Source organism: Pristis pectinata, chromosome 1 (genome assembly GCF_009764475.1).
Source record: "Pristis pectinata isolate sPriPec2 chromosome 1, sPriPec2.1.pri, whole genome shotgun sequence".
Lineage (NCBI taxonomy): Eukaryota > Metazoa > Chordata > Chondrichthyes > Rhinopristiformes > Pristidae > Pristis > Pristis pectinata.
The window spans coordinates 142,375,342-142,394,124 of NC_067405.1; the positions used below are offsets into that span (position 1 = coordinate 142,375,342).

At 46.9% G+C, this 18,783-nt stretch overlaps 1 protein-coding gene across 1 annotated transcript in view; it reads left to right on the plus strand.

Moving 5' to 3' along the window:
• The window catches only part of tshr (thyroid stimulating hormone receptor), an 88,182-nt gene that overhangs the window by 59,807 nt on the left and 9,592 nt on the right, over positions 1-18,783 (plus strand). The window contains exons 6-8 of the mRNA XM_052019491.1: positions 1,756-1,830; positions 9,922-9,999; positions 14,959-15,027. Coding sequence (XP_051875451.1) covers positions 1,756-1,830; positions 9,922-9,999; positions 14,959-15,027 — 222 coding nt within the window. The remainder of the gene's footprint in view (positions 1-1,755; positions 1,831-9,921; positions 10,000-14,958; positions 15,028-18,783) is intronic.

Below are 18,783 nucleotides of genomic sequence, written 5' to 3' on the forward strand. Positions count from 1 at the left end.
GTGTTGGGGCCGCTCCTTTTTACCTTGTACATTAACGATTTGGATGATGGAGTAAATGGTTTTGTGGCTAAGTTTGCAGACGACACCAAGATAGGTGGAGGAGTAGGGAGTATTGAGGAGACAGGAAGTTTGCAGAGAGACCGAGACAGTTTAGGAGAATGGGCAAGGAAATGGCAGATGAGATTCAATGTTGAGAAATGTGCAGTTGTACACTTTGGAAACAGAGATAAACGGACAGATTATTATCTAGAAGGAGAGAAAATTCAAAGGACAGAAGTACAAAGGGACTTGGGGGTACTCGTGCAGGATACCCTAAAGGTTAACCACCAGGTCGGATCGGTGGTAAAGAAAGCGAATGCTATGTTGGCATTCATTTCAAGAGGTATAGTGTATAAAAGTAAGGAAGTGTTGATGAGGCTCTACAGGGCACTAGTGAGGCCTCATTTGGAATACTGTGCGCAGTTTTGGGCCCCATATCTTAGGAAGGATGTGCTGGCGTTGGAGAGGGTTGAGAGGAGATTTACGAGGATGATTCCCGGAATGAAAGGGCTTACGTATGATGAGCGTTTGTCGGCTCTTGGACTGTACTCACTGGAGTACAGAAGAATGAGAGGGGACCTCATAGCGACATTTAAAATATTGAAAGGAATGGACAGAGTAGATGTGGCTAGGCTGTTTCCCTTGGTGGGTGAGTCCAGGACCAGAGGGCACAATCTTAGAATTAGAGGGTACACTTTCAAAACAGAGATGAGGAGAAATTTCTTTAGCCAGAGGGTGGTTAAATTGTGGAATTCCTTGCCAGGTACAGCAGTGGAGGCCGCATCATTGGGGGCATTCAAGGAAGAGATAGGTAGATATGTAAATAATTGGGGTATCAAGGGATATGGGGATAAGGCCAGAAATTGGGATTACAATAGTTTTTTTTTCCTTCTTCTTCCTCCCCCCCCCATTTCTCATTTCTCATTTTTTCCCTTTTCCTTGGAGCAGACTTGATGGGCCGAATGGCCTGCTTCTGCTCCCTTGTCTTGTGATCTTGTGATGACAGAATTGTTTCTTATTGGCACAATGTCCAGTAGATTTGTGGCAGCATTGATGACGTTGTCAAGAGTCCATTACGGAGACCTCCCCACTTTATGCCATCGTCACAGAGGGGCTTGAACCCTCATCCCACCTGTAGGAAGGGAGATCAGGACCTGCCAGTGCATTACAGCCATTTTCACATCTGGTCGGCTTGGGAAATGTTGCAGCCAATTTGCACAGAGACAGGCTCATTGGGTGTGACATTCACCTCCAAGTCAGGAGCTTCTGGGTTGATGTCCTAGTCCAGAGACTTGAGCACAAGTTGAGGCTCAGGGAGTGCTGCAATGTAAGAAACACCATCTCTGGTGAAACACTTGTGGCCCCACCTGCTCTTTTAGGTGGATATAAAGGATCTCACAGTGCTATCTGGAAGAAAAGAGGAGTGTTCTCTGGTGACATGGCCAATAATTATCCTTTGCCCGACAATTAAATGCCAGGTATCTGGTCGTTATCATGTTGCTGTTTGTGGGAGCTTGCTGTGTACCGATCGGTTGTTGTGTTTCCCATACTACAACCAGGCCCTTGTTGCTTCAGGGCAACCTGATTAGGTGAGATCAGAGTGTAAGATCTTCCTTCCTTTTCCAAGCGTCAGGAGATCTACCCGCGCGTGTTCACAGATGGTGAATTGACCTGAACTCCTTCCACTAATGCTGGGCTTTCTTGTTCCATTTACAGTGGGATTTTCAACACCGGCCTGGCCAGATTTCCCGACCTGACAAAAATCCGTTCCACTGACGTGAACTTCCTGATGTAAGTAGTTGGTGGATCCCGGCCTCATCCTCAGGGAGTCGTCACCTACCTCCCACAGCTCATTCAGTGCCTGTACGCTGTGCGGTGATGTAGGACAAGCTCTTTGGTTTCACCGCACTATCGGTGACTTGCAGTGAGCACCATAAAGGTGACAGGGTGGAGGGTTTGGAACCTCACCCACTCAGAGAGAACTTGCAGGTTTATATTTATTTACAGGAGCCCCCCAGGTTACAGATGGCCTGAAATCCAATGTTATGCAAATTCTCCCAGACATTTTTCAAGCATTTTTCAAACTGCTTATAATAATAATAAAGTGTTTTAGAGTATTTGATAATGACTGGATACTGTATATATTCCATTAGTGTTTGGGTGATTACATTGAACAGTACAGCACAGGAACAGGCCTGCGATCTCTGTGCCGAACACGCTGCCAAATTAAATCCCTTCTGCCTGCACATGGTCCACATCCCTCCATTCCCTGCGTGTCCATGTGTCTATCTACAGCCTCTTAAACACCACTATCGTATCTGCTTCCACCACCACCCCTGGCAGCCCGTTCCAGGCACCCACCACTCTCTGTGTAAAATACCTGTCCCCCACATCTCCCTGAAATTTCCCCCTCTCACCATAAATACATGTCCTGTAAGTAAACCTAAAGAATTACAGCAAATGTACGTGCAGCGGTACGACATGGGCAGCTATAGAAAACGGACGTCTCTGACTTACAGAGGAATCGGTTTACAGACAGTTCTCAGCAGCAGAGCCCTTACAAAATTCTGGGACTGCCTGTATTTGTCCTCAGGATCTGGGCTTCAATGTAATGGCCAGCACTTATTGCCTGTCTCTAATTGCCCCGAACAGACTGTCTAGCTGGGCCGTTTCAGTGTCAGTGTAGTGTAGCAGTTAGTATAACGCTATTACAGCACCAGCAACCCGGGTTCAATTCCCACTGCTGTCTGTAGGTAGTTTGTACGTTCTCCCCGTGTCTGCGTGGGTTTCCTCCGGGTGCTCGGTTTCCAAAGACGTACGGGTTAGGAAGTTGTGGGCATGTTATGTTGGCGCCAGAAGCATGGCGACACTTGCGGGCTGCCCCCAAAACATTCTATGCAAAAAGATGTATTTCACTGTGTGTTTGGATGTACATGTGACTAATAAAGATATCTCATCAGTCACATTTCAATGGGTCTGGGTGTCACACTGGTGCAGTTAGTAAAGCCACTACCTCACAGTGCCAATGACCCAGGTTCAATCCTGACATCGGGCGCTGTCTGAGTGGAGTTTGCACGTTCTCCCTGTGACCGTGTGGGTTTCCTCCCAGTTGCTCCAGTTTCCTCCCACATCCCAAAGGGTTGATAGGTTAATTGGCCGCTGTGAATTGTCCGCAGTATGCAGACAAGTGGTAGAATCTGGGGGAGTTGATGGGAACGTGGAGGGAATAGGTTCCAGGAAAAATGAGTGGGGTTGATGGATTTCTCTGTGACCAGTGTAGACTTGGTGGGCTGAAATCACCTCCTTCTACCTTACGTGGAAAATAGAACTCAGGCCAGCTTGGGTAAGGATGGTAAACATTAGTGGCCTAGATGGGATTTTATGTCAATCCAGTAGTTTTGTGGTCACCTTACCCAGACGAGCTGGGCTTATTTTAAAATTCCAGATCATTAACTGAACTTACATTCCATAGCTGCTGGGGTGGGATTTGAACTCCTGAAGGTCCAAGCCTCTGGGTTACTGGTAACTGAACCACTGCACCGCCTTCCACTTCCTCAACCATCCCTTGGATGACTTGCTTCCACTGAAGTTCTGTAGAATCTGAGGTGGCTGATGAGGCCAGTGTGTGACCCAGACTTTTCCTCAGAAGGGACAGGGGTTTGGCCACCTCCAAAGCACTCCTTAGTCTTTATGTTCTTCATAGACTATGGGAGTCTCGGGCAAGGCCAGCGTTCACTGCCCATCCCTTTGAGAATATGATGGGGAGCCATCTTCTTCAATCCCCACACCTCATGGAGTGCGGTACTTTGCTTAGTAAGTTCAGTAACAGCCGTGTGGCTTGCCAGAACATTTCTGAGGTCAGTTATATATAACCACCACCCTCTGTGTGCAAAACTGCAATTATTTCTGTCTCTGCCACCTCTTCTGGCAGCTCGTTCCAGATAACCACCACCCTCTGTGTGGAAAAACCTACCCCCCAGCTTCCCTTTAAATTTCTCCCCATCTCACCTTAAACCTGTGACATCTAGTTCTAGACTTCCCTGCCCTGGGAAAAAAGATTCTGACTGTCTACCCTATCTATGCCCCTCATAATTTTATAAACCTCTATAAGGTCACCCTTCAGCCTCCTATGTTCCAGTGAAAATGAACCCAGCCTATCAAATCTCTCATAATTAAAGTCCTTCATTCCGGGCAACATTCCAGGGAATCTCTTCTGCACTCTCTCCAGTACTACCACATTCTTCCTGTACGTGGCAACCAGAACTGTACACAATACTCCAAGTGCTGCCTGACTAGTGTTTTGTACAATTGCAATATGACGTCCCAACTCTTGTACTCAATTTCTCAGCCTATGAAGGCAAGTTCCTTTACTGCTACCCTTTCCACCTGTGTCCCCATTTTCAGGGAGCTATGAACTTAGAGCCCAAGGTCCCTCTGTACATCAATGCTCCTGAGGTCCCTGCCATTTACTGTATATGTCGTGTTAGTATTTGATGCCCCAGAATGCATTACCTCACACTTGTCTGGATTAAATTCCGTCTGCCACCTCTCTGCCCAACTTTCCAACTGATCCATGTCCCTCTGAATCCTTTCACAACCTTCTTCACTATCCACAACTCCACCAGTTCTTTAGCATTGGTGAACTTTCTTATCGGTCCAACTACATTCTCATCCAAGCCATTTATATATGCGACAAACAACAGTGGTCCCAGCACTGATCCCTGCAGTACATTACTGGTTCCAGACCAAGTTAAAAAAACACCTCTCGGCCACTACCATCTGCCTCTTATCCAATTTTGGATCCAGTTTGCCCACACACCTTGGATCCTATGCGCCCTAACTTTCTGAAACAGCCCACCCTGCAGGACTTTGTCAAAAGCCTTGCTAAAGTCCATGCAAACCATGTCTACCACACTGCCTTCATCAATTTACTTAGTTGCCCCAAAAAACTCAATCATATTTGTGAGACAGGATTTTCCATGCACAAAACTATGTTGATTCCTCCTAATCAGTCCCTGCCTTTCCAATCCTGTCCCTGAGAATTCTCTTCCAATAATTTCCCTACTATTGATGTGAGGCTTGCTGGCCTGTAGTTTCTGGCTTATCCCTACTGCCCTTTTTGATTAAGGATACAATATTCACTATTCTCCAGTCTTCTGGTACCTCACCTGTGACTAATGAAGATTCAAAAATCTCCTTTAGAGTCCCAGCTTCCCAGCGCTCCCTGGGATAGATCCTGTCAGGCCCTGGCGATCTATACAACTTAATGTGTGCAAACATCTCTAACACTTGTACCTTCCTGACAAGTTCCAGAATATCAGCATTCACCTCCCATCCCCATCTTCCGCATCCTTCTCCCTGGTGAATAGCAATGAGAAGTATTCATTTAGGATCCCACTCAAATCCCCTGGCTCCACAAACCTTTGGTCCCTGAGGTGAACAACTCTTTCTCTTGCTACCCTCTTGCTTCCAATGTATAAAAGGTTTTGCGATTCTCTTCAATCCTGCTTGCCAAGGCTATTTCATGTCCCTTTTATGCCCTCCTTATTTCTTCCCTAAGTTCTCTCCTACGTCCCCTATAAACATCAGAGGACTTGCTTTAAGTCAAACTGTGCCCCAGACACTGGCGAAACCCTTGCCATTGTTCAAGGGTGCTTCATTTTAAGGTCTGCTTCAAAAGATTGTACTCACCGACAGCATAGCACTGCTTCTGTCCAGCTCTGGGACCAGATCATGTGCTTCTGGGTGGGGCTCAGATCTACAACCATCTGCCCTTGAGCTGGGATTGCTGTTGACTGAACCATTGGTATTAGTGATCACATTCACCACAAGGCACGTTGAAGCAAGAATTCAGACCTGAATTTTGTTTGGACAGGGCTGGCTCGTGACGTTTTTTACTGAGTGATAAAATTGGACGGTTCCCAAACCTCAGACCAATCAATAACAACAACTTCCATTTGTGTAGTCCCTCTAATGAGGCAAATAGATAAGATATCTTTATTAGTCACATGTACATTGAAACACACAGTGAAATGCATCTTTTTGTGTAGTGTTCTGGGGGTAGCCCGCAAGTGTCACCACGCTTCTGGTGCCAACATAGCATGCCCACAACTTCCTAACCTGTACGTCTTTGGAATGTGGGAGGGAGCCGGAGCACCCGGAGGAAACTCACGCAGACACGGGGAGAATGTACAAACTCCTTACAGACAGTGGCTGGATTTGAATCCGGGTTGCTGGCGCTGTAATAGCGTTACGCTAACTGCTACACCTCAAGTCACTTCACAGAACTACCAAACAAGAAAATATTGATGCTGGCCCTCGTATTCAGATAGAAGACCAAAAGCTTGGTCAAAGTAATAAGTCTTAAGGAGTAGAAAGCAAGCTGCTGAGGGAACTCAGCAGGCCAGGCAGCATCTGTAGAGGCAGAGGGATGGTTGACGTTTTGGGTTGAGTCCCTGCATTAGGACCCTGTTGCCCCATGTTGACCATCCCTCTGCCTCCACAGATGCTGCCCGATCCACTGAGTTCCTCTAGCAGATTGTTTTTTTGCTCCAGGTTCCAGTCTCTTGTGTCTCCAAGTCTTACAGAGTGTCTTAAAGGAGGATAGCGAGGAGGAGAGGCTGAGGGAGAGAATCTCCGAGCACGGGGCATAGGCAGTTGAATGCAAGGCTGCAGGTACTGTGCTGATGTTGATGGGACGATTGAAAGATCTTAGAGAGTTTCAAGGGTGGAGAAGATTACAGCGATAGAGATGAGAGAGAGACTTGGATACTGGGATGAATTTTAAAATCAAAGTCATGCGTAACCAGCAGTCAAAAGTATCAGCAGCAGAAAAAAGTATTGAACAAGAACATTGTTTGGCCAATACAATCCATGAGTTAAAGCTCAGCATAGTGTGATCATTGGACCCTGGCAGTAGATTTTAACTATACTTAGAGAACAAATGATTATAGACGGGATGAAAAACACGATAATGCTGGAGGAATTCAGCAGGTTCAGGCAGCACCCGTGGAGAAAAGCAGGCGGTCAACGTTTCAGGTCAGGACCCTTCTCCAGGACTGAAGATAGGAAAAGGGGAAGCCCAATATATAGGAGGGAAAAGTAGAGCAGTGATAGGTGGACAAAAGAGGGGAGGCGGGGTGGGCACAAGGTGGTGATAGGTAGGTGCAGGTGAGAGATAGTGATAGGCAGGTGCGGGGAGGAAGGGAGAGCAGATCCACCGGGGGATGAGTCAAAGGTAAGGAGAGAGGGAAAAAAAGCCTTGGGTTGAAATGTGTTTGCTTTAATGCGAGAAGTGTTAAGAATAAGGGTGATGAACTTAGAGCATGGATCAGTACATGGAATTACGATGTTGTGGCCATTACAGAGACTTGGCTGTCGCAAGGGCAGGAGTGGCTGCTTGAGGTTACAGGGTTTAGGTGTTTCAAAAGGGATAGGGAGGGAGATAGAAGGGGTGGGCGGGGGGGGGGGGTGACATTGCTAACCAGGAATAGGAAGCTGTAGGAAGGGAGGACATCATAGAGGGATTGTCTACTGAGTCAGTCTGGGTGGAATTCAGAAACAGGAAGGGAGTAATCAATCTATTGGGAGTATTCTCTAGGCCCCCAAATAGCCACAGGGACACTGGAGAGCAGATAAGTAGGCAGATTTTGGAAAGGTGCAAAAATAACAGGGCTGTTGTCATGGGTGATCTCAACTTCCCTAATATTGATTGGCACCTCCTTAGTGCAAAAGTTTTAGATGGGGCAGAATTTTTTAGGTGTGTACAGGAAGAATTCCTGACACAGGCCGACTAGGGGAGAGGCCATGCTGGATCTGATACTAAGCAATGAACCTGATTAGGTGACAGACCTCTCGGTGGGTGAGCATATCGGGAATAGTGACCACAACTCCCTGACCTTTAGCATAGCCATGGACAAGGATAGGAGCAGACATTATGGGAAAGTATTTAATTGGGGGAGGGCAAATTACAATGGTATCAGGCAAGAACTTGGGAGCATAAACTGGGACAGATGTTCTTTGGTAAATGTACCACAGAAATGTGGAGGTTGTTTAGCGGCCACTTACGTGGGCTTCTAGATAGGTTTATCCCGATGGTAGAGTAAAGGAACCATGGTTAACAAGAAAGGTGGAAGGTCAGTGGTGGGCACACTGTTGGAGAGGATTCTTTGGGACAGGATTTATGAGCATTTGGAGAAGCATAGTCTTATTAGGAATAGTCAACATGGCTTTGTGAAGGGCAGGTTGTGCCTCATGAGCTTAATAGAGTTTTTTGAGGAAGTGACAAGACAAATTGATGAAGGTAGTGCGGTGGATGCGGTATATATGGATTTTAGCAAGGCATTTGACAAAGTTTCCCAGGGTGGGCTCATCCAGAAAGTCATGAGGTATGGGATCCATGGAAAATTGGCTGTGTGGATTCGAAATTGGCTTGCCCACAGAAGGGAGAGGGTGGCCGTAGAAGGGGAGTATTTGACCTGGAGGTTGGCGACTAGTGGTGTTCCGTAGGGATCTGTTCTGGGACCCCTGCTCTTTGTGATTTTTATAAATGTTTTGGATGAGGAAGTGGAAGGGTGGGTTGGTAAGTTTGCAGATGACACAAAGGTTGGTGGTGTAGTAGATACTGAAGAAGGTTGTCGTAGGTTGCAACAGGATTTAGACAGGATGCAGAGCTGGGCAGAGAAGTGGCAGATGGATTTCAATCTGGAGAAATGTGAAGTGATACACTTTGGAAGAACAAACTTGAAGGCAGAGTACATGGTTAATGGCAGGATTCTTAGCAGTGTGGAGGAACAGAGAGATCTTGGAGTCCAAGTACATGGATCCCTCAAAGTTGCCTCACAAGTAGATAGGGCAGTTCAGAAGGTGTATGGTGTGACGGTCTTTAGCCAGGGGATTAAGTTCAAGAGCGAGAGGTAATGTTGCAGCATCTCTAAGACTCTGGTTAGACCACACTAGGAATATTATGTACATTTCTGGTCACCACACTATAGGAAGGATGTGGAAGCTTTGAAGAGGGTACACAGGAGATTTACAAGGATGTTACCTGGATTGGAGAACACGCCTTATGAGGAGAGGTTGAGCAAGTTAGGGCTTTTCTCTCTGGAATGACGGAGGATGAGAGGAGACTTAGTAGAGGTATACAAGATTATGAGAGGGATAGACAGAGTGGACAGCCAGCATCTTTTCCCCAGGGTGGTAATGGCCAATACCAGAGGTCACCCGTTTAAGGTGCGTGGAGGAAAGTTCAGGGGGGATGTCAGAGATAGGTTTTCTACACAGAGAGTGGTGGGTGCCTGGAACACACTGCCGGGGGTGGTGGTAGGGACTGATACAATAGGGTCATTTCAGAGACTCTCAGATAGGCACATGGATGAAAGAAAAATAGAGGGTTATGGGAGGTGAAGTAAAGAGGGGGATAGATTGAATGGGGATAAGGTTTACATAGATCGGCACAACATCGTGGGCTGAAGGGCCCGTACTGTGCTGTCCTGTTCTATGTTCTGCCTTAAATACACCCAATGACTTGGCCTCCACAGCCGTCTGTGGCAACAAGTTCCACAGATTCACCACCCTCTGGCTAAAGAAATTCCTCCTCATCTCAGTTCTAAAGGGACATCCCTTTATTCTGAGGCTGTGCCCTCTGGTCCTAGACTCTCCCACTGATGGAAACATCCTTTCCATGTCCACTCAATCCAGTCCTTTCAGTATCCGGTAGGTTTCAATGAGATCCCCCCCCTCATCTTTCTGAACTCCCATTTAGACAACTCCAAGCTCATCTTTTCCATGATGGTGGAATCGAACTCGATCTGGTTGCTTGCTTGCTTTGGAGTTGCCCGGGGCAGCTTTTGTGACCACTGCTTATCTTATTCTCCTTTACAGTGAAATCGCTGACAATCCCTTTATTTCGACCATCCCTGCCAATGCCTTCGGTGGGTTGGGCAATGAATCGCTCACTCTGTAAGTACAGCAGCTCCTGGTTGAATGGCCACCTTACTGTGACCTCTGGGCTGGGGTGGGTGGAGGGGAGGGGTATGGGGAAACCAGACCTCAGCAGACTGTTCACATAAGCAGACTGTAATCCAGTCCAGCCCTGGATATTTGAGGTCACTACACCGGTTTACTGAATTCCTGGAATACAAGCAGAAACATCTCCAAGGGGCACTTCAAGCAAGAGTGTAAAGTACTGCACAGCTCACGTAATGGTTATCGCCAACGGAAACAGGAAAGGGAGGAGGTGGTTATAACATGAGTTATTGTCTGTGCTTCACCATTGTGGTATTGTCCATGGTACATCGTTACATACAGCCCATGGTACACCATTACATACTGTCCATGGTACACCGTTACATAATGTCCATGGTACATCATTACATACAGCCCATGGTACACCATTACATACTGTCCATGGTACACCGTTACATAATGTCCATGGTACATCATTACATACAGCCCATGGTACACCATTACATACTGTCCATGGTACACCGTTACATAATGTCCATGGTACATCATTACATACAGCCCATGGTACACCATTACATACTGTCCATGGTACACCGTTACATAATGTCCATGGTACACCATTACATACTGCCCATGGTACACCATTACATACTGTCCATGGTACACCGTTACATAATGTCCATGGTACATCATTACATACAGCCCATGGTACACCATTACATACTGTCCATGGTACACCGTTACATAATGTCCATGGTACACCATTACATACTGCCCATGGTACATCATTACATACTGTCCATGGTACACCGTTACATACTGTCCATGGTACACCGTTACATAATGTCCATGGTACACCGTTACATACTGCCCATGGTACACCATTACATACTGTCCATGGTACACCGTTACATACTGTCCATGGTACACCATTACATACTGCCCATGGTACATCATTACATACTGTCCATGGTACACCGTTACATACTGTCCATGGTACTCCATTACATACTGCCCATGGTACACCACTACACACAACCGATGGCACGCCATTACATACTGCCAGTGGTGTCCTCAACACCAGCCACCCCAGTGGAGGGAAGGGAGATGTAACCAAATATCAAGAACTGGAGATAGTTATAATTCTCAGGGTGTGGGCCGTGCTGGCAAGGCCACCGTTTCTTTCCTGTTCCCTGCCCCCCACTTGGGTGGGCGGCCATGATGGACCTTCCTCTTGACCTGCTGTGGTGACGGTTTCCCACAGGCTGAAAGTTGTGGGATTCTGACCCCACAGTGATGAAGAAGGACGGTACGTGTTGATGTTGGGGTGGTGATGTGTTCCGCTGCTAATGTGGATGGAGATGTAACATTTATCACTGAGTGGTGTAGAAATATTTCTGTGACAGAGTGCTAGGCCTTGGCATAATGACATGCAAATCACATCCCTATTTCCATCTGAGTTACAGAAATACAAAATAATGGGCAACTTACACCTCTTGGCAACTCCTTGCTGTTATATTGCATTGTTAAGTAAATGCGGTTAAGCCTACTAGCCGAAAATGAAAAAAAAGCAAAAAGTAAAAGGCATCGGAAGGGCTGTTTCCCATGGTGAGGGTGTCTAAATCTAAAGGGCATAATTTTTAAGGTGAGAGGGAGGAGCTTCAAAGATGATTGGAAGGGTAAATTTTTCACACAAAGTGTAGTTGGTACTTGGAATGAGCAATGAGGTGATGGTGGAGGCAGGGTCAATAACGACATTAAAGAGGCATCTGGACAGGTTCTTGAATGAGCAGGGAATGGGGGATATGGAATTAATGCAGGTAAGGGGGATTAGTATAGATCAGCATGATGGCCGGCACAGACACGGTCGGCCGAAGGGCCTGTTTCTGTGCTGTACCACCCTATGACTGTATTATCTTTGCACAATGTCCCAAGGTGCCTAAAGAGTGTCATCAGACAGTAATAGTGTCGGGCACACGGACAAATGTTCAGAGGAGTCACCAAGAGGTTGTCTCTGAGGGAGTTGGACGGGGTGGGGAGGGAATTCCTGGGCACTGGGCCCAGACAGCTGTAGGGTGGAGTGTTGTAAGTGGGGGATGGGCAAGGGGCCAGGAGGAGTATAGATATCCTGGAGATTTGCTGAGTTTCGGGTGGTGGGGTGTTGGTTGTGGGTTTGACAGAAGGATGAGTACTTGGAATATTTCAGTCTGATTCCACCTGAGCTGACCCCAGCTCATCAATCATGGGAACCAGCTCCAAACCACTGAAAGAACTGCCAGGCCACAGTCAGCACCACAGGCCAGACCTGATCAAGCTCTGAGCTGCCCGCTAAACAGGAAAACTGCCCCCTTGTCCAAGACATCCCCTTCCGTTTCATTCAGGCTCACTTTGCCAAGGAATTTGCCCAACCCGTACATCGTGCCGATCCTGAAATCTGATAAAATAATCCGAATAGGATGCAGCGTTCCCATAAGGAATGTGTGGTATGTCGCCATACAAGGTCTTGGAGAGCGGTTTGCCAAGTTCAGAGGTAGAATCGAGCCAGAGTCAGGGTAGGGGTCAGTGCAGGGACTGCTTACGTCAAGGTGGTGGTCAGTGTGGGATTCAGGACAGGGGTCAGTAAGGGGGGTCAAAGCAGGGATCAGTCTTGGGCTGGGACAGGAATCAATATGGCATCAGTTGTGGTCAGTGCAGGGGTCAGTGCATGGTCAGAACAAAGGCCAGTGTGCGGTCAGGGTTGGAATCGGGATAGTCAGTGCAGGTGAAGGATGAGCATCAGAATTCAGGGGTCAGGATAGGAGCTGGTGCAAGGTTGGTATGGAGTCAGAATGGGATCAGGATAGGGGCTAGCGCAGGGAAGACAGGAGGCAGTGCAAGATCAGGAGAGATGTCAGTACGGAGTGAGTGTATTGGTTTTGGTTTACTATTGTCACTTGTACCGAGGTACAGTGAAAAACGTGTCTTGCATACCAATCGTACAGGTCAATTCATTACACAATGCAGTTACATTGGGTTAGTACAGAGTGCATTGAGGTAGTACAGAGTGCATTGATGTAGTACAGCTAAAAACGATAACAGTAAAGTGTCACATCTACAGAGAAAGTGCAGTGCAATAAGGTGCAAGGTCACAACAAGGTAGATTGTGAGGTCAGAGTCCATCTCACTGTATAAGGGAACCGTTCATTAGTCTTACCACAGTGGAGTAGAAGCTGTCCTTAAGTCTGGTGGGACTTAAGTCTTCAAGTCCTTAAGTCTGGTAAGTCTGGTAGGGTCAGGTGAGAGTGGAGTCTGGTGACTGAGTAATGCAGAACAACCAAGGAATCCAGGAGTTAAACACAAATGACAAAACATTTCTTAGATTTGAGGCAAATATGGAAACAACAACTCTTCCATGGATGGGGCAAGTGGGTGGGTGGTTTTTGGAGTTGGTTCACTCCTTCCACCATCTCTGCAGAGCCTCTCCATGCTCCAGGTACATTGACCTGAGGCTCTTGCTACCATCTTGGATACTCCTTCTCCATCTGATGTCAGGCAGGCAATCAACGTGACCTGTCCAATGGAGCAACTGAGGATAACTAGGGCCTGAGTGCTGGGGATGTTAGCTGCTGATGTTGGTTCCTTTATCCTCTCAATGAATTAGGAGGAGATTAGAGCCATATACACACTGACACAGGCCATTCAGTCCATCTAGTCCATGCCAACCAAGGTGCCTTCCTGAGCCGGTCCCATTTGACTGCATTTGGCCCATATCCCTCTAAGCCTTTCCTATCCATGTACCTGTCCAAATATCTTTTAAACATTGTAATAGTACCCACCCCTACCACTTCCTCTGGCAGCTCATTCCATATACCCACCCTCTGTTGAAAACTTCCCTCTCGGGTCCCCTTTAAATCTTTCCCCTCTCACCCTAAACCTATGCCCTCTAGTTTTAGACTTCCCTACCCTGGGAAAAGGAGTGTGACCATTCACCTTATCTATGATTTTATAGACCTGTATAAGGCCACCCCTCGGCCTCTTTCACCCCAGGCAAAGCAGTCCCAGTCTATCTAATCTCACTTTATAACTCAAGCCCTCCAGTCCTGCCAACATCCTCGTGAATCTTTCCTGCACCCTCCCAAGCTTAATCACATCCTTCCTATAAAATGGTGACCAGAACTGCACACATTCCTCCAGCTGCGGTCTCCCCAACATCTTGTGTGGCTGTAACAGCTCCTGTACTCAAGTGCCCTGACCGATTAGGGCAAGCGTGCCATACGCCTTCTTCACCACCTTGTTTACCCGTGTCTCCACTTTCAGGGAACTATGTACTGAAATCCCTGGGTCTTACTGCTCTACAACATTACCCAGGACCCTTCCATTTACTCTGTAAGTCCTGGGGCATGGGTTTAACTTCCTAAAATGCTTCACCTTGCACTTGTCTGAGTTAAATTTTGCAGAGGCACTATCAGTGGTGTCTTTCCAGAGCCTGGAGGTGTCTACTGTAGATAGTCCAGGTGTCAGAAACATGGAGGATGGCAGGGATAACTGCTGCCCTGTAGACCATGAGTTTTGTGCCAGGTCCAAGTTCCTCTTCCTCAACTGCCGAAAGACTGCGATGTCCCACTGAGGTCAGTGGTGAATTTCGTCATGTCTCCCTCCCTCGAACTCCCAACATCCAAGAAGTGGCCCTTGTTTTCCAGGGTCCTAGCATGAATCGTCATTTCCACAGGACAGTGTTGAACAGCAGGGGCTGGTTGGTGGAGTTCTTTTGCCTCGAGTATAAGGGCCAACCTCTTGGGTGCTTCACGAAACACGGCCCTCAAACACCAGAAAATTAGCAGTAAATTAATCAGAGAAAATTGCAAAGTTTCAGAGTTCACATGCAATTTAAGTGAAGTAGCTTTCAAACTTGCATACAATACATGATGTTTCATTGTCAGATTAATGGCTTCTTCTGTGTTTCCTTCCTCACAGAAAACTCTACAACAATGGGTTCACTAAGGTCCAAGCTTACGCCTTTAATGGAACCAAACTAGATGCTGTGTAGGTATCACGTATATCGCACAAGGGTTCAAGGTTTGATAAGTAGACGCCTGGATTACAGCTCACAGAATGTGGCCAATGATAGGCACAGAGGCTACATCGTTAGTAGAAATTGGAATTGGTTTATTATTGTCACTTGTACTGAGGTACAGCGAAAAACTTGTCTTGCATACCGTTCCTACAGATCAATTCATTACAACAGTGCATCGAGGTAGTACAACGTAAAATAACAGAATGCAGAATAAAATGTAACAGCTACAGAGAAGGTGCAGTGCAGGTAGACAATAAGGTGCAGGGTCACAATGAGGTAAATTGTGAGGTCAAGAGTCTATCTTATTGTATTAGGGAACTGTTCAATAGTCATAACAGTGGAACGAAGCTGTCTTTGAGCCTGGTGATATGTACAGGCTTTTGTATCTTCTGCCTGATGGGAGAGGGGAGAAGAGAGAATGTCCGGGGTGGGTGGGGTCTTTGATTATGTTGGCTGCTTTACCGAGGCAGCGAGAAATGTAGACAGAGTCTATGGAGGGGAGGCTGGTTTCCGTGATGTGCTGAGCTGTGTCCACAACTCTCTGCAGTTTCTTGCAGTCCCGGGCAGAGCAGTTGCCATACCAAGCCGTGATGCATCCAGATAGGACGCTTTCTATGTTGCATCAATAAAAGTTGGTGAGTGTCAAAAGGGACGTGCCAAATTTCTTTAGCCTCCAGAGGAAGTAGAGTCAATGGTGAGCTTCCTTGACTGTGGCGTCTACGTGGTTGGACCAGGACAGGCTGTTGGTGATGTTCACTCCTAGGAACTTGAAGCTCTCAACCCTCTCGACCTCAGCACTGTTGATATAGACAGGAGCATTTGCACTACCCCCTTCCTGAAGTCAGTGACCAGCTTTGTAAGGTCCCACTTGCATTGCTTCTAAGCTACAGCTCAGCTGACAGTAGTCTTGCCACTCCAATCGGATGACTGTGGGATCAAGTCCCACCCTAGAAACTTTACACGCAAAAGTCTAGGCTGACATCTCAGTGCAGAACTGAGGGAGTGCTGCACTGTTATCCAAAGGAACAATCAATCCAAGACCCACCTCCCCCTCCGTTGGATGGTAAGGCAGTCATAGCACTGTTTGATGAACATGGTAGCTCTCCATGATGCACTGGCCAGTATTTTGCATCACTGAAACATCATATTTCTGTTTCTGGATGTCACTATGCACAAATTGGCTGCTGCCTTACCTGTACTACAGGGCAGCAACAGGTTTGCTGTTCCATGAAGCGCTGTGGTTCTGCTACTGTTGGCCATGTTTTCAGGATCCCATCCATAAACCTCTCCATTTCCCTACCTCCCCCCTACCCTGTAGAGTCATACAGCACAGAAACAGGCCCTTCGACCCAACTCGTCCATGCCAACCATGGTGCCCACCAAGCTAGTCCCATTTGCCTGCATTTGGCCCATTTCCCTCTAAACCCCTTTCCTATCCACATAATTATCCAAAGGTCTTTTAAATGTTGTTATTGTACCTGCCTCTACCGCTTCCTCTGGCAGCTCGTTCCATATACACACCACCCTCTGGGTGAAAAAGTTGCCCCTCAGATCCCTTTTAAACCTTTCCCCTCTCACCTTAAACCTATTCCCTCTAGATTTTTGTTCCCCTTTCCTGGGAAAAAGACTGTGTGCGTTCACCTTATCGATCGATCCCTTGGATAGTTGGCCTGACATTCTTTTAAGTAGCTCATTGGTCAGTTCCTGATGACATGTCTGTGAAGCAAGTTGGGATATTTTATTAGTTAAAGGTGCTGTAATAATGCAAACAGTTGCTGTTCGGCTCTCTCGCCCCACCTTGTCTTTCTGTGTAGACACACGAGGCTGAAAGTGCTGGAACGTGGAGCAACAAACAATCAGCTGGAGGAACTCAGCGGGCCACGTTCCTCGTGGGCTGAGTTCCTCCACTGGCTTTTTTTTATTGTCTTTCTGTGTGTCTGGACAGTGGCCAGTGTGACCCCGCTATTTGAAAAAGGAGGGAGAGAGAAATACAGGGGATCACAGATCGATAGTGGGAAATGATGGACTCCATTATAAAAGATGTGATATCTGGAAAGCATTAACAAAATCCACAGAGGTTTATAAATGGGAAAGCATACTTAACAAATCTGCTGGAGTTTTTTAAGGATGTAAATCGTAGAATAGAAAAGGGAGAACCAGAGGGTATGATGTACTTGGACTTTCAGAAGATTTTTGATAAGGTGCCACGTAAGGTTGACCTGCATGGGTTAAAGTGCATGGGATTGTGGGTGACATGGATTGAGAATTGGTTGACAGACAGGACACAGGGTAGGGATAAGTGGGTCTTAATCTGGGTGGTAGTCATTGACTCATGGGGTCAACATGGAACATAAAGCAGTACAGCACAGGAACAGGCCCTTCGGCCCACAATGTCTGTGTTGAACACGATACTGAATTAAACGAATCCCTTCTGTCTGCATGTGATCCATATCCCTCCATTCCCTGCATATTCATGTGTCTAACAGCCTCTTAAACACCTCTATTGTGTCTGCTTCCTCCAACCACACCTGACAGCCCGTTCCAGGCACCCACCACTCTCTGTGTAAAAAACTTGCCCCGCACATCTCCTTTAAACTCTCCCCCTCTCTTCCTAAATGCATGTCCTCAATTAGTTGACATTTCTACCCTGGGATGGAGATTCTGACTGTCTACCCTATCTATGCCTCTTCATGAATTTTATAAACCTCTATCAGATCTCCCCTCGGCCTCCGATACTCCAGAGAAAACAACCCAAGTTTGTCCAACTTCTCCTTGTAGCTAATATTCTCTAATCCAGGCAGCACCTTGGTAAACCCCTTCTGTACCCTTTCCGAAGCCTCCACATCCTTCCTGTAATGGGACAAACAGAACTGCACACAATATTCCAAGTGCAGCCTGACCAAAGTTTTATACAGCTGCAACATGACTTCCTTACTGCAGGGATTAGTGCCAGGGTCACAACGATTCACAATATATGTCAATAATTTAGTTGAGGGAACTAAATGCAACCTCTCCAGGTCAGCAGACAACACAAAGCTGGGGGTTAGTGTGAACTGTGAGAAGTGAATGTTCAGGAGGTTGACGGGGTGTCAGTCAAGCCGACTACTTTGTCCTGGATGGTGTGGAGTTTCTTGAGAGTTGTTGGAGCTGCATTCATGTCTGATGTGAGATTATTGTTTCAAGACCCAGCAGTCAGCACTGTGGTGGATGCTGGGAGAACTAGAATGTAATTGTAGAATCAATCCAAAAACAAATTTAATGCCTTTAATGTGGTAAGATATTCCAAGGGACAAACCCAACACTGCAGCAGAAGAATAGGGCGGTGGATTGACTGGTTTGGAGCTCATGGGTGACAAATTCCTGAAAGGAGGAAGGGGAGAGAATCGGGAAGAGGTGGGGAGAATAGGTGGAGGGACATGGGCAGGAGAAGGGTTCCAAGCAGCAGCCAACATACAGGTGCGACTGCAGTCCAAAGTGTATCCTGTGAAGCCAGAACTGGGAAGACAATGTTCCAGTGGGAACGAGATGGAATATGGATGGGAAAATCATAGAACATAGAACAGTACAGCAGAGGAACAGATCCTTCGGCCCTCGAGGTTGTGCCAAACGAATTAAACTAGTAATTAAATGCCTAACTAAACTAATCCCTTCTGCCTGCACAATGTCCACATCCCTCCATTCTCTGCACATCCATATGCCCAACTGAGAGCCTCTTAAACGCCTCC